The sequence below is a fragment of the Schistocerca piceifrons genome, chromosome X (assembly GCF_021461385.2).
Source record: "Schistocerca piceifrons isolate TAMUIC-IGC-003096 chromosome X, iqSchPice1.1, whole genome shotgun sequence".
NCBI classification, from domain to species: Eukaryota; Metazoa; Arthropoda; class Insecta; order Orthoptera; family Acrididae; genus Schistocerca; species Schistocerca piceifrons.
In genome coordinates this window covers 447,531,679-447,548,451 of record NC_060149.1, presented here as the reverse complement: position 1 = coordinate 447,548,451, position 16,773 = coordinate 447,531,679, and the positions used below count along the sequence as shown (strand labels likewise).

General features: G+C 40.2%; 1 protein-coding gene across 1 annotated transcript in view; it reads right to left on the bottom strand.

Annotated features, from left to right (window-relative positions):
* The window catches only part of LOC124721889 (tolloid-like protein 1), a 577,505-nt gene that overhangs the window by 341,728 nt on the left and 219,004 nt on the right, over window positions 1-16,773 (bottom strand). Inside the window, exon 2 of the mRNA XM_047247042.1 lies at window positions 3,386-3,497. Within this exon, the coding sequence (XP_047102998.1) occupies window positions 3,386-3,497 (112 nt within the window). The remainder of the gene's footprint in view (window positions 1-3,385; window positions 3,498-16,773) is intronic.

Sequence of the window (16,773 nt, the reverse complement as noted above, 5' to 3'; positions counted from 1 at the left end):
TTGAAGTACATTTGCGTTAGTAAGGTTACCAGGTGCCACACTGTACTGGGTTGCATTTAAAATATCTTCGCTGCGTCTCATCATCAACAAGACAAACACGACGGTACACTATATAACAAACTTCTTAAATATCGTCCTATAGAGGAGTTAGAACCATCAAATGTGCTACACGGAAGGTACGGATGCACGTACAGGGGCTGAAAAAAAAAATGGAAACACTGCAAGAAATGCGTGCTCGAACGTAAATGCAGATGCTAGCCAAGCGTGCAGGTTGCACTGTTGTATTTGACCACGCACGACACTTGTGCATTGTCCTCAATACGTTGCAAGTGGCAGTCGCGGTCGGAACAGTATTCTGCGCAGTTGTGGGTGCTTAATGTCGGAGCTAAGTGAATTCGAACGTGAGAAAATTTTGATGTTCGCATGTTGGATGCTTCCGTAACCAAGGTAGCAGAAGTGTTCGGGGTTTCAAGAGGCATCGTATCGAAGATTTATACTGCATAAGGGGAAAGCACAAAACGTGACCCGCAAATTCACAACGCGGACAAAAGTGTGTGCTGAGTGATCGTGACAGACTGCCATGGAATAGAATTGTGACAAAAAACAAGCGGACGATAGCTACAAAATTAATTGCAGAACTAAATGTTGCACTCGAGAGCCCTGTCAGCACCAAAAGAACACGAAGGTAGTTCCAGGAGCAGGGAATTGCAGGGCGATCTGGAATTCCAAAACCACTCATCAACGACGCAAATGTCCTTAACATGAAAACGTGGTGCAGAAACCAGGAAACTGTACTATGGAGCAATGGAAGAATGTCACTTGATCGGATGAGTCTTGATTCACATTGTTTCCAACTTCTGGGCGAGCTTACGTCACAAGAATGAAATGTGGCTGGGATCCAGTGACGATTTGGGCAACCACATCGTGTTATTCCACGGATACCACGGTTACTTTGCAAGGTCGCGGTACTATCAAGGATTCTGTGACCTTTGTAGCAGACCGTGTTCCTCTCATGATACTTTTTTTTCCATTGCTGATTCTGTACTCTAATACGACAGGGACTTTGTTCAGACAGCTCGCATCATCCAGGACTGGTTTTGTGAGCATAAGGATGAATTGTTTCATCTCTCCTGCCCGCCACAGTAACCTGACCTCAATACCATTGAATCTTCGTTGACTACTTTGGAGAGAAGTTTGCGTGATCACTCTCCATCCATCATAACCTACACTTGCCACTATTTTACAGAAAGAATGATATAGGATTCCCTTGAAAACCATACATAACCTGTGCTTATCTATTCCGAGATGACTGCAAACTGTTTTCAATGCCAACCGATTCCCTACACCGTATTAGACATGGTAATATGTTTTATTCGTGGTGTTTCCATACTTTTGACCAACCCCGGTATATCAGATGAAGAAAGGAAACCAGGTATCCCATACATTAGCCTATTTCTCTTGACAGAATTTTAATTTTTGAACAGCTGATTCATACTTGTATGCTCATAAACTTTCAGTTCATTATCCTACAAAATTCGTTATGATGAAGGCACATTCCAAGCAGCCTCGCAGCTATATGAGAAGGCCGTCCCAAAGATGTCATCTCTGAGCTATTGCACGTTTTCTGTGAGTGAGAACTTGTATGGGGAGTACCTTATGACGTACTGGGCTACAGAGAAATGGTTCTAAGCTCACCAGTTTTACGGGATACTGATATATTGTAACTCCTACCATATGAGGAACACCTCAATAGGAGGTTTTTTTGGCAACAGTGCGGAAATTTTGCATTTTTGTTCAAGGGGAGGTTCTAATGGACATGGACTGGTATTAACCTCCACCAAAATGATGAGTGTATATGGATATAGTGTTGGAGAATGTGAAAAGTGCTTGTGCATTATAAAATTTGATGTACTGATCATCACAGAACGAACGTTGTGTATATGTTTCAAATAAAATCAAAGGGGACCAATTTAATGTTCCCGTCAAACAGGTAAATCGTATTTGGCAATGACTTTCATCCTAGTTTTAGGAAGTTCTACAAAGATACTGGAAAATTAAACCAAGCCGTCTAAACAGCCTCTGGACAAATCGCACAATCTTACATAAAGTCATAGATGTTTCTGAAGCTGACGAGCAATATAGGTGAATTGGAACTAGTGGAAAACCATTTAAACGCAAAAATGTGTGTGAAAGGTGTTTTAAAATATATGCGGACCGGAGACTGACATTTCAGTCCAAGTCATTGTTCCTTTCTTAGCAACGTACACATAATTCTAAAAATACAGTCTGCTGGAACATATAGTGATTGTTTCTAATAAAACTTTATATGAAAACAGTGCAAATCGCAGTTATTTAGTTAAACTTTACCAGTTTCGTCGTTTAACATTTTTAAAAGTATTATACTGTCGTGGAATCAACACCTGCGTCAAGTAGCTACAAACACAATATTTGCCTTGAGCGTAAACGTTTCAGGAACATTTCTCATGGCAAGTACTGCTCGTATGAGACTACCTGACGCAAGTGCTGCATCGACAATAGCGAAATACGTCTGAAAATAGATTAATTTTAAGCCAAAAATGGAAATATGTAACAAAGAGCTGCGGTTAGAACTGGATTATAAAATTTAAGAAATTTAAATCAAATCAACATAAATTAGAGTGAACCATATCCAACTGAGCTTCTTTAACAAGGTTATATACCAGTACTTCTTTCTTCTTTAAAATGACTATCATAACCACCTACATATTATCTGTATGTAACTGAAATGAGAACTATAAAATACATTTTCCTTTCTTGTTAGGCCTGAACATCTCTTGATAGCGGAGTCACTGAAGAGAGAACACTAATCCAATAGTTACGTAGACAGGAGTTCGTACTGGTCGTGGTTTTACTGGAGAAATAATTTCTTATAAACTCAAAATGAGTAAATAAGGGCATAGAACACCCACATTTCTATGAACAGAACGAAATTTAAAAACAGCTACTCTCTATTAGGATTACTGTGCCATTTCGTTTAGTAAACAGCAGAACTGACATGTGGAAGCTGCATATAGAGGGAAATGTGAGTTAAGTATCATTTGCAAAATCAGAAAATTATGTTAAAGAAACTGCTTTAGAGGTTCATTGGCGAAATAGAAAAATGTGAGCGTCGATAAACTGACGAACCCGTGATTTACAAACAACGGACGTCACCTTTACCGACCGGATGCTGAACTCTAGGTCATCATAGCTTATGGCGGAATACAAAATCATAAAATTAGTAAGACACAGACACGTTACACCCTTAAATCACAATTCATGGCGCTATAACAAATCTAGAACATATTATCATCCATTGTGGAGGGATATAAATTAAATATTATGACAGGGAACAATCCCTTTTCACCTTTTGTGTGATTTGCCTCCTGGTTCTGCGGGCGTCTCCGTAATATTATTTTGCTGTTTCCACTCCATCTCATACTGCGTGAGCGGCACAGCGATGTCCCCATAGAACCCATCTGAAAAAAAATGGAAAAAAGTAATAACACCAAAAAGACAAGTCGCATTTATGACAGTACATATTTTTAATTTATGGTCAAAAATATAATTTTCTGGAATGATTACGAACTTTTTTCAAGGGAATGGCAATCAGAATTTCGTCTTTCGGAGACGGGTGGGTATACTTTGGTCGACGGGAAAAATGGATTCTGTATGTCTTACTGTTCACCGATTATCAAAGATACTTCAGCAATCCATATTTCCTAAGCTGACGTCCACGCTAATCAGCGGTTCTGGGTGCTACAGCCGGCCTGGGTGGCCGAGCGGTTCTAGGCGCTACAGTCTGGAACCGCACGACCGCTACGGTCGCAGGTTCGAATCCTGCCTCGGGCATGGATATATGTGATGTTCTTAGGTTAGTTAGGTTTAAGTAGTTCTAAGTTCTAGCGGACTGATGACCACAGATGTTAAGTCCCATAGTGCTCAGAGCCATTTGAACCATTTTTGTCCCAAGAGAAATGGTCAATATTCGGGCAGATGACAGGAAACCTCACTTGGAGCAAAAAACGTCATATAGACATATGCCCTATTTCGAATGGTTTCCAAGATTTACATAAGTGTTTGGGCTAGTGGCGCACATACATACGTGTTACGCATCCTGTCTCTTTGTTGTTTTATTCTAGACCAACTTACTTTGTTGCTTTGCTCGGGATGACTTTCTGCTATTAAACTACCCCGTTGAACTCGCAAAGTTGTCCGTGGTGTGTTGTGGGTGAAATAATGTGAAGGATTGAGTTTGTATCAGAGAGAAGCTTCGGTTACACGTGTTTGTGCATGAGCTGGCTAAGATGCCACACATATACACCAATGAAGAATACGCAGATATGGAGTATGTTTACGGCTATGACGTATCCGGCATGTTTGTATATTATGCGAGGGCGTGCTGAAAAGTAATGCCTCCGAATTTTTTATGTGAACTGGCTTAAAGCTTTTAAAATAAAAGAGTCGCTTGTGAGCTCTGCAACAGCCATGTACTAATTTATATTTACATGACAAACCCTATTTTTATGGCTATATTTTAACTTTGACAAATGGATCTATGCAGTCATTTGTAAAACGGCGATGATACATCAGTCCATACTAATGTAAAATTGCCACCTTCTGAAGAAGACAAATTTAAATTTGTTGAAACCTAGGTAAAGATTTCTTTATCCATTGCAACTGGTCGGCTGTTTATAATTTTATTACGTGGAACCGTTGCTGTTGTGCAGCTATGTTTAAAATACTGAAATAATAAAAGAAACGTTATTAACAGTTTACATATTATTTGTTACTTGCGGTTAGCAACTGACACATTTCGCAAAACATATCCAAATTAGAGATAATTTTATAGAGGCGTTGCACATATTTTCTAACACTCTTTCAAGCAACGTTACTCCACCATCAAATATTATTGATGTAGTCCTGTATCTAACATTACAGTAATTTGTTTTGAAAGTAATAAAATCCTTAAGGCATTATTTGGCAGAGGCTTCTGCAACCATTGAAGATGACGTTAGCAGTATATCTCGATTTCCTCGTGCTTTTTCAGCGAAGAAGGTACCACAAAACACGCGACAAGAGGCGGCCAGCGGTCACGTGAGTGCAGCCGCAGCGTTCCTCTCGGCGCCGGCGGGGGTCAGCGAAGCCCTACCAACGCCCGCCACCAGACGGACTAATTTTTGATTTGTCGATCTGGTTATCCAGCTGCGTGTCTTGCTAAAAGCCTCTCGCGGTAAACAAAACGACACAGCAAAAACAGGTAGCACAGGATGATAGGTCCAATAATCAGTTCTGCTTCGTGATTTCTTGGAAATAATTTTACTCTTGATAGGCCAATTTGTTTGAAACTTCTTTTCAGTCATACAGCATTAAAATCTGATCAATATTATCTATTAAAAGCGACAGGAAAAGGTGCAAAATTTGTGGTTGAGTCAACGTATGTCAGTTTGTCTCCAGATTGTTTCAGAATCGAGTATCAGAAGAGCTGCCAGCTGAGGCGACGTATCTCTGTTCCAATTACTTACCCTTTAGTCCGAGAGCCTGGTGTAAAACTACATGAAACAGTACCTGGAAGCGTGATATGGTGTAGTCGGTGTGAAAGTGACACAATTCCTGAAAAAATATTATTATTCGAACTGCAGTTCAGGAATGCAAATTTTACAAATGGGAATCCTCTTTTATGATCTCAGTTTGATTCTCAACCTCAAGTAGAGATTAGCCAAGCATGGAGTATGGCTAATACTACTGTAGGGATCAAATACGCTTGCACCTAAATTTTTATCTTAATGAAGCTATGAATCTTCTGGTCATTATTTCAGGGTATAAAACAGTAAGTGTTTTGAACAGAGCTAACAACAATACAGGGTGTCCCAAGAGAAATGGTCAATATTCAGGCTGATGACAGGAAACCTTACTTGGAGCAAAAAACATTATAGACATATGCTCCATTTCGAATGGTTTCCAAGATTTACATTAGTGTTTGGGCTAGTGGCGCACATACATACGTGTTACGCATCCTGTCTCTTTGAGGTTTTATTCTAGACCAACTTACCTTGTTGCTTTGCTCGGGATGACTTTCTGCCAGTAACTACCCCGCTGAACTCGCAAAGTTGTCCATAGTGCGAGGGATTGAGTTTGTATCAGAGAGAAGCTTCGGTTACACGTGTTTGCACATGAGCTGGCTAAAATGCCACACATATACTCCAATGAAGAATACACAGATATGGAGTATGTTTACGGCTTCTGCGATGGTAGAGCTCCTGCTGCTGTCGAGGAATACCATCAGCGCTTCCGACACGTCGAGTTCCGATCGTGGATTCGTTACCATAGTTTTCAGCAAATTGCGTGAAATAGGTATTCTTCCACGTTCTTGTTTATCTTCTTAACTTGCCCTTCAAATGGTTCAAATGGCTCTGAGCACTATGGGACTCAACTGCTGAGGTCATTAGTCCCCTAGAACTTAGAACTAGTTAAACCTAACTATCCTAAGGACATCACAAACATCTATGCCCGACGCAGGATTAGAACCTGCGACCGTAGCGCTCTTGCGGTTCCAGACTGCAGCGCCTTTAACCGCACGGCCACTTCGGCCGGCAACTTGCCCTTCAACAAGTTCTGCAGGAACAGCAACTTGCTGTTGAAATGGTGCAGCATCGTCTTATTACCAGCACATGACAACTTTCTGCACTTATCAATGTCCCACGAACACATGTATGGCGAACATTACATGCGGAAAACTTGTATCCTTTTCACATATAGCATGCCCACAATGTTCAATTCAATTGGCTCTGAGCACTATGGGACTTAACTTCTAAGGTCATCAGTCCCCTAGAACTTAGAACTGCTTAAACCTGACTAACGTAAGGACATCACACACATACATGCCCGAGGCAGGATTCGAGCCTGCGACCGTAGAAGCAGCGCAGTTCCGGAATGAAGCGCCTACAACCGCTCGGTCACAGCGGCCGGCCACAATGTTCACATTGGCAACAATGCGACGGGACTGGAATTTTATCGTCATTTGCTTCCATTAATACCATTCACTGATGAAGCCATGTATACGCAGAATGAAATCAAAAACACACGTAACAATCATCGAAAGTAGCAGGAAAATCCACACGCTGCAGAGGAAACTAATTTCCAAGTTTGGGATTTCAGTAAATGTATGGTTTAGCATGATCGGTAACATGTTTGATACGTCAGTGATTTTACAGGAGCAAATGACCAGACAGCCATAATATTTGGAAAATTCGTTTGTCAAACACCTTGAGGTCATTCTTTGGGCACGTGCACTGCAATAACCTTCCAGCATTACGGAGCTCCTCCACATTTTACCAGACGTGTGAGAAAACATCTAAGCTGCATTTACTCGAATCGCTGGATTGGTTGTGGTAGTACAATTAGCTGACCAACAAGATCGCCGGATCTTACGCCAGTAGATTCTGTTTTAGGAGGTTTGATGAATTCTGAGGTGCACAAACTAAAGGTGAATACCTTAAATGAACTGCTTGGTCACATCAACGACGCTGCTGCACTAATTAGGGAACGTGCAGAAACACTCGGACACGCAACACAACTTGTTCTCCCTCGAGTGCACAAATGCATTGAAATTGACGGTGGTGTATGTGAAAAGTTGTTGTGTACTGTACAACAGCTTAAATTTGACGTGTAAGCGTACTATATTGCTTAGAGGTGAATGTGTTAAAAATACTTATTCTTCAATTGATACTTTGTCAAAGGCATGTTTAATGTTTGGTTGATTGGTTGGATGATTTGGGGGAGGGACCAAACAGTGAGGTCATCGGTCTCATCGGATTAGGGAAGAAAGTCGGCCGTGCACTTTCAAAGGAACCATCCCGGCATTTACCTGAAGCGATTTAGGGAAATCATGGTAAACCTAAACGAGGATGGCCGGACGCGGGTAGTCCTCCCGAATGCGAGCCCACTGTGCTACGTGTTTAATGTTTACTAATTGTTGTACATATGTACTTGTGTAAACTTTATAATGTATTGAATAATACAGAAAATAAATAATCGTAGACGTTAAATAAGTTCTAGCTCGGAAACCATACGGAATAAAACATATGTCCATATGAAGTTTCTTCCCTCAAATGATCGTTCCTGTCATATGCTTGTATATTGACTATTCCTCATGGGACACCTTGTATACCCCACTTCGATGATTAGCGAAAGAAAACAGCGGCCACTGATGGACAATAAGCGAAGTTGCGATGGAAGAAACGTATCATGGCTCCAGCACACTAAAATATCGGAAAGCTCTCATAATATATAACTGGAGGTAAAGGTACACTTTTCACCGTAACGGAATACTCCTGTGGGTCGGGTACTACAAGTGAAAGAAAAATGGTCTTTTGTTTCTTTCAATAAATAATGAGAGCATTAATTTACTCCTAAAAATGGAGCTTACTCTCGATTTTTTATGGGTTTAATGATGCAAATGATTTAATGATGCCATTATTATGAATTACAATTTTCACATTGACCCGGAGTGAGCGCTAATCTTAAGGTACAGAATTTTTCGAGTGCGCCGAACTATTTCATACTGATTACATTGTCAAGTCTCATCATTACGATCACCTCATGCATGTGACGTCTAAAGCGTATCTCTCATGACAAATATCAAAACATTTACATTAAGGATATAGGTGTATCAGGGGATCTGCGTACGTATTCCTGTACTTATTGTCGTGAGCAAAGAAAGCGCTTTTTTGGAGTTGGAATGAGAGATTATCATGGGGTTCTGGGTTAAAAATGGATACTATTTGGGAAACAGTAAAAATTATCATTTGTTTATGTGCTTTTGTGGTGAACGATATCGGAATGGAGAATCGAAGAGTTTGAGAAGTCGTGCTACGGAAGAATGTTGAAAATTAGGTGGACTGATTGGGTAAGAAATTAGGTTTCCTCCGAATCGCTGAAGAAAGGAACATATGGAAAACACTGGCAAGAACAAGGTACAGAATGACAGAATGTGCGTTAAGACACCACAGAATAACTTCCATCGTAATACAGGGAGCTGTAGAGGTAAAAAAGACTGTAAAGGAAGAGAAAGATTGGAATATATGCAAGAAACAATTGAGAATGTGGGGTGCAAGTGCTATTCTGAGACGTAGAGGTCGTCGCAGGAAAGGAATTCGTGGCGCGCTGCAATAAACCGGTCAGAAGACTGCTCTTTCTGTTTATTTCATTCAAATGTATTGGGGAATTCGTATGAGCAAAAGTTCAGTATCCAAAGATTCCACGAGCTGCAAACGTAAATAATCGTTACCATAGCACAGATTTTAGTTTAGCATCCTTCATCTAACTTGCTGCAGACTGCTTGAATCAGTGCCAAGATGCTTTTTAAACGACACAAACAACGATTTCACCTTGGAATCATGAAATAGTGTTCCGTTTCTACTTACTATAGCCCGAATTAAGCGTTGAGAAGTATGAAGATGGCCTACAAAGCTCTGTACCAGCTGAAAGAAATATGCAAGAAATACAACTTAAACATTTCTAATAATAAAACGAAAATAATGGCATCCCGAAGAATATATCTAGTCAGGTCAAAAATTATTTCAGATAATTTAGTATATTACCTAGATTATGCCGTAAGTTTCGATTTTGGCTCTGATCATGAAAATAAGATACAGAATTTCCAAGCTATACATGGTAACATTAGCAGAACATTATGGCCATAAAGCACAAAAAGAAATAATTATGAAATTCTGTAAAATTATGGCGATTCCTGTGTTATGCTATGGAAGAAAAAGCGGTGTTACCACAAGAAAGCAAGAAAATAAAGTGCAAACAGTAGAGGCCGGGTTCCTAAGGATGAGGAAGGACTGCACAAGAAGAGACGTGATTACAAAATGGAAATATTAGGACAGAATTAAGTTTTTCAACATGAATGAACAAAGTTCAAATGTATCGTGAAAATTGGAAACAGTTCGTCATGAGAATACAATGTTATAGAATTCCGCAGATGATCCTGAACCACAAGCAGAATGGGAAAACAGGTATTGGAGGACCTTGGTAAAAACGTTGTAATGATTTTGTTTGTGAGGTTGGAACAGGAAATAGCCTAATCCTTGAAAGAACGATGATGATGATGAAGTATTAAATAAAAAGTATTATAAAATACGTGATTTCGAGGTTCACTCTTTGGCTTACTTTGCAGCTTTCGAACACTATAGTACTGTCTCGTCTTTAGGAAAAGGTAAATAGTTCTGCAGAGTGGGGTTCGTTTAATGTTTGTGACACAGCTACTATGCGTGTCCTGTTTCGTTTGCATTACGTAATACTCTTACTTTGATTAACAGTCTATATACTGAATCTGAGTGACAAACTGTGTCACCTGTAGTTCACGTCCTGTCACAGCGGTTAAGTAAAAGTTAGGCAAAATGCCAGTGACAACTGTCAAGTTCTACAGAATACCTCTAGCTGAAATTAATAAAAATTTCAGATATTTGTGGACTTTAAGAGTTTCTGTACAAGTGAAGGAAATAACTAAGAAAATCATGAAATGCAGATCATCATAAGCGATCGCAAATATTACCGTCATAATGTTTCTTTATAAATGAAAGTGTTGGTCGTACTGAGGTGCATAGTGCAACATGTATTCGGAATTTCGAATTTTCCAACACTTGTGATTTGATACATCTTTGCACGAGAACGGTAAGTGACGCAAAACAGCTAACGGAGAAAAACAAGTAACTTAGAACAGAACGAAGCATACATATCCGCAGCGTTTGACTTTTGGCACAAGGAGGGCTGGTCTCGCATGCAAACACGCGCGCTAATCACCAGACTTAATGCAGAATATGGCTTCTGATCCTGCGCCAGACTTTCGGACCTCTGCGCCCCACTATAGAATATCAGAAACTTCTGTTTTGTTATATGTATAAAGTCCACATTTTGAGTATTGTGATAGATTATCTCTGTCCTCGTTGTGATGTGCCTATATGTCGTTGTTATGACTAAATGAGAAAGAGGGAACACAGAACTACATTCGAAATAGACTCTGTAGAAATAACTATAACAGTTAATATTGTAAAATATATTCTGTCGTCTCATACAATTATCCCTGGTGTAAACCTCTAGAAATATGTGAAGTTTCAGTGCGAAAAAAAATCTGTGTCCAGTAAGCTATATCGAGACAGATGTATAAGGTTTTGATGGAAATATTCCCTCCCTAAGTTTATCTAATACAGTCACTGTTCTTAATTGAAAGAAATATAGCTTATAAGTCCAAAGATTCTCAGTGATCCTGAACATCGATTCATGGATTGTTAAGTATCGTCTTATTCGCACTATTCCTAGAATTAACTTAGCCTTTTCAGACCCCCACCCAAACTTGAAATGAAAATATTGTAATAAATGCATTTTTGTAACTAAAAAAGTATAGAATCGTGGACCAATTGCTTAGAAAATTTTATTTTTTAATTTTGATAGAAATTTTGAACCCACACGATTGTGTGGGTTGGGATTATCTTACATGTTTATGTCGTTTCTTGCAGTGATATTCACGAAAGCAATTACTGTCTTTTGACAAACACAAATAAATATTACACTTCAGACATCTTGTTCTCGTTCTCGTCTTGCAATTTTTTTGCCTGCAGAAACGTGCTGAAGGCAAATCATCAACAGGTGGCCAGTGATGATATGCGTCTAGCCGCTTCTCATCACATGGTGTGTTTGCTGGTTTGTACATTTTATTTGGTGGCTCTTCATCGGATTCACTTTCATGTTCCTGTCCTGAAGAAGAAGAAATTAGCGCTTCCCCAATCACTTGTCGGAATCCAAGAAGATCGAAAGTGTCTTTCTGTAGTACTGTATTGGCTTCGCATTCAACTTTGTATTGTAACCAGGAATTGACGCAAGCCAAATCAAGTAAATGTATCAAAACTTTTAAAGTCCACTTTTTTGTCTTCAATAAAGTCCTGTAGGTCTCCATCATTTGATCGCAGAGGTCCACTCCTCCCATACACAGGTTGTACTTCAATACGACTGCAGGACATGTCACTAAGATGTACTTCTTTTCTGGTTTACTCCATCGCTCAACATTGCTTACAGTTTCACATCCTGTACAAGTAGAGGTAAGGGTAACAGCTTTTGAATCTTTCCATTGGACAATGACAATTTTATCATCGTCCCTGCTGAATTCTTCCATTACTCCTCTCTTCAGTCTTTTTTCTTCGGTCAGGTGAACTGGTTTCACTCTGTTTTTAACTATGGTTCCTGTTCCTTCCAGCCCTAGGTCAAGTAACTGTTGCAATAATGGCAAAGCTGTAAAATATCTGTCAAAATATAGTCTTGCACCTTGAGGTAATGTTTGAGCAAGGCGAAGTATTACAGACGGCCCAAGAGCAAGGCGAACATCTGTCAGAGGAGTTGATTTACCTTGATAAAATTCAAAATCAAGTACTAAACCTTTCGTTGTTGCCAAAACAAAGTTTTTAGTTCCCAAAGGGCGCGGTTTGTTTGGAACATACTGAGACAATGTGCAGCGCCCAGTAAATGGTACCATTTGCTCATCAATGGAATAATCGTTTTCAGAGGGGCGTGGAAGTCTCAAACAAGCACTGCGTACAACATTAATTGCGGGTAGTACTTTCCACAATCTATTAGTCTGATTCACGTGGAATGTTGTTAGTGTCCACAACATGCAGTGCTGTTCTGAGAGTGAAGAACCTGTCTCTAGGCATACAATCTGCAATAGTTGGCATACGCAATTACTTCTGCCAGTACATACGTGTACGAGGATATCTAATGCATCCCGTAAGTACATGAATGCCAAACAGCTTTTTTATCTCTTGAGGATTTGTATGAAGCAACTTCCCTTTCTTCGAAAAGTAGTAACTGTTAGTGCAGTCAGATGTTAACTGAAAAAAATCTTCTGGATAGTACTGGAGTTTTAATTTCCTGTCCTACTTCACTCTCTGAGTGCGCAAAAATTTTGGAGGTGAATGGTCTTTTTCTCCAAGTGGACAAACGAAGATGTGTTTCCACTGTTTTTTTACAATTCTTTCTACTGTGTTGACTGGGAAAATTGTACTGAACTTCTGAAGCAACTGGTAGTATTGTTGCAGAAGCATTGTTACAATTTTCCTCCTCGTCAGAAGATTCAGAGCTTTCTCCAAGTCTAGGTTTGGTTGATGGAAGAGTCCAAGTTGTATCTAACAATTCGTCATCACTACTGAAGACTTCCACTTCAGAGTCATCTAATATGGCTAGAATTTCCTCGTCAGTAAGCCCTAAGACGAAACAAACAAACGAACTGTGAAAATAATGCGTAAATACAATAGTAAAATGACTTATCTATTCCGTAATCTGTTCCGAATCGTAACCACAAACATCGAACGAAAACGACCATATGCCGGTAAAATAGTCCCAACACGCACAATTGTGCGTGTGGATGTTACAGTGATTGTAGCTATGAAAGTATTCAAATAATTGTGGCGTACATATTTTTATTTACTTCTCTACACCTTTAGGAATCTCAAACATATTTTTCCAAATGTCAAAACGCAACAAATAAAGCACAATAAACATTTACCTCGACAGACATGCTTCCGACCCGCCATCTTGAAAATTACCAAAGATTAAGACACAATATCTCGCGTCTGTAACGAGATATCGATATAAATCGAGTTGTATACGAAACAGCGATTCATGCACACTCGTGTGACTTGGGACTAAACAGCATAGCGGAACAATATGATGCTGCAACGCAAATAAACCGCACCCACACAATTGTGCGTATCGCGTCTGAAAGGGATATACTTACATGGAAGGCGTTTAATATGAAGTACTATTACTAATATAGAAACATAAAGGCCATACGGTGGAAAGTGTTAGTATTTCCTTCAGTACCAAACTACGTAACTAGCTGAATGGTATCGTACACGGCAAAAGAAGAGAGTAAATTTTGGCATGGGACAATCTGCACGTTCAGGAGGTGGACAAAAATATGGAATCGCCGCAACCACAACGAATTACGACGCCTAATATAGTTTAGGAAAGCCGTTGGCATTCAAAACAGCTTCCAGACGTCTTGGAATGGATAAATGCAAGTCCTGTATGGATTTCAACGGAATCTCACACCATACTTCCTGCATAATAGTAGAAAGTTCGCGTATCGATGCTGGAGATGGTTAACGATCACACCGCCTTCTCTCCTAAGCAGATGACAATGGCTCAATAATATTAAGACTTTGTGACTGTGGTGGCGAGTGGAGATGCGACAATTCATCGTCGTGCTCACAAACCCAGTGCCGGGCGATGCAAACTGTGTGAACTGGGGCAATGTCGTCTTGGAACACAGCTTCACCATTGGGAACAAACACTGTACCATGGGATGATCCCTATCAGTCAAAATATTCATGTTTCCTCTGCAGTAAAGCGACTTCGCAAGAGTAACCATGGAGCCCATGGAATATCACGATATGGCTGCCCAAACCATCACTGAACCCACGTCGTATCTCACTCTTGGAACGTAAACTCGTCCAGTAGTTCGAAACAGTGAGAAACTATACTCGCCTGAGTAAATGACTTTCGTTCATTGCTACAGAGTCCAGTTTATAATGGTTTCGGCACCACGTTTTCTGGTTACGGCCATTTGCATCCCGGTTCAGTAGTTTTTGAACGCCAGTTCTAGGAGACTGATAACCGTAGATGTTAAGTCCCATAGTGCTCAGAGCCATTTGAACCATTTGAAGTGCCTGTTGGAACACCAACCACTGCAGGTATCTTGGTTACGGAAACTCATTCGAATTCACTTGACTCCGACATAATGCACTCAGAACTACAGAGAACACTGTTGTGACCACGACTGACGCTTTCAATATATTGACGATACTGCACAGGTGCCGATCTTGGTAAAATACAACAGAGAAACCTGCAGTCTTGACCAGCATCTGCATTTACGTCCAAGCACTCATTTCTCGCTGGGTTTCCATAGTTTTGTCCAGTTCCTATACTGATCTTGTAGTCTCCGTGATAATAGTTCTCAGCATTAAAAGATAATTACTAAGTATTCAACAAAATGAGTACTGGCAATACATTCACTAGTTTTACCTTGTATACAGCTAGTGTTTTGTTATCAGAAAGGTCAGTATTAAGCCAAATCCGTCTTTGAAAGCCGTGAAATACAGTCGAAATGTTAGAACAAGTCCAAGTAAGTCTCGACAAAGTGTGCAATAGCAGCGTGTTAGTGACCTCGAATGAGGTTGAAATATCGGCCATCGAAAAATTAATTTCTCGCAGAAGATATTTCGGACTGTCCTGGGCGTCACACAGCAAATAACTGCATGTGTGAAACCACAGGTTGGAAGATGGCTGTAAGTACTTCGAGCGAATACTGAACTGTGCAGTTACTGGATGACCGTCAGACAGCTTCGACTACAGCAGGAGCAGCCCAGAATTAGGCTTGGGTGAGGCATGGGGTGGCTGCACATTTCCCCCACCGCCACGTGACGCTGTCTGAATGTGAGGAGTCGGAAAAAGAGGTAACTATGAACATGCTGTAGTTAGATGGCAATGCAGCTGCACTGCATACAACTTGGTTCCACATTTCTCAACAACATGGATCACAAACGAAACAAATTTCAGTATTATTTAATTATTTTTGGCGTACTGCAGGTGTGATATAATTTTTACTGGTATGAACTGTGAACATATGGACAGATGCAGACAATTTCGCGGATTTTCGCACTGAGGCTGTCACGTAATCGAGACTTATTTTGTTTCATAATCTAAAAAAGGCCTTTCACACATTTGTAAACTCATTACAGAGATGTGGAAACTCTTCCTGAGGAGAACACTGTAGATGTCCTGAACAGTTCTAACGTAAAAGGATTTGTCCAGAAAACAGGAATTACGTTGCAGAACAATCAGTTCCACCTGCTCATGCACAGGAGCACTTTCAACTGAAACGGCAAACGGTCTCAAAAACAGCTTCAAAACAGTTGCAAGATTTTCAGTGTCCTAAAACGTTTAGAAAGCTATCTTTCTAATTCTTTCAAGTTTCATTTCTGTTTTGGTTCAAATGGCTCTGAGCACTATGGGACTTAACTTCTGAGGTCATCAGTCCCCTAGAACTTACAACTACTTAAACCTAACTAACCTAAGGACATCACACCCATCCATGCCCGAGGCAGGATTCGAACCTGCGACCGTAGCGGTCACGCGGTTCCAGACTGCAGCGCCTAGAACCGCTTGGCCACACCGGCCGGCTTATTTCTGTTTCCTTTGACGCTAGTGAGCTCAGGGAAATGAAAGATGTTTTTTTTTGTCATAATTTGTCCTTTACACAACGCGACTTTCTTTATAAATGCATCCCCATCAAAAGAGAAATATGTTGTTTCTCACCTTGCAATTACTTACTGTGAGCACTGGGCAGTGAAATCCACTTAAAATGCGACGTTTGCAACCTATTCTGGATGCTCTAGTTTTCGTTCCTGCACTACTCTTTCCTACTGAAATTCAACAATAGCGTGTTTTAAATCGAAAAATCGTTCCAGGCATGCGCCCGACGTAACCAACGTATTTTGAAATAATGTCTAAAGTCTCCATACTCTTCTTTCAGTTCCATCTGAAACTGTTGCAGCTGAGATTGGAATAATGCGTGACACTTCAGGCACTTTACTATTCGTACCAGCAATTTCTTCCCGTTCTCCATACCTAAAAATTTAGCACAAATGTTTCTTGATGTACAGACCAATGAATCTTGTCTAGTGGCCGTTGAATTTT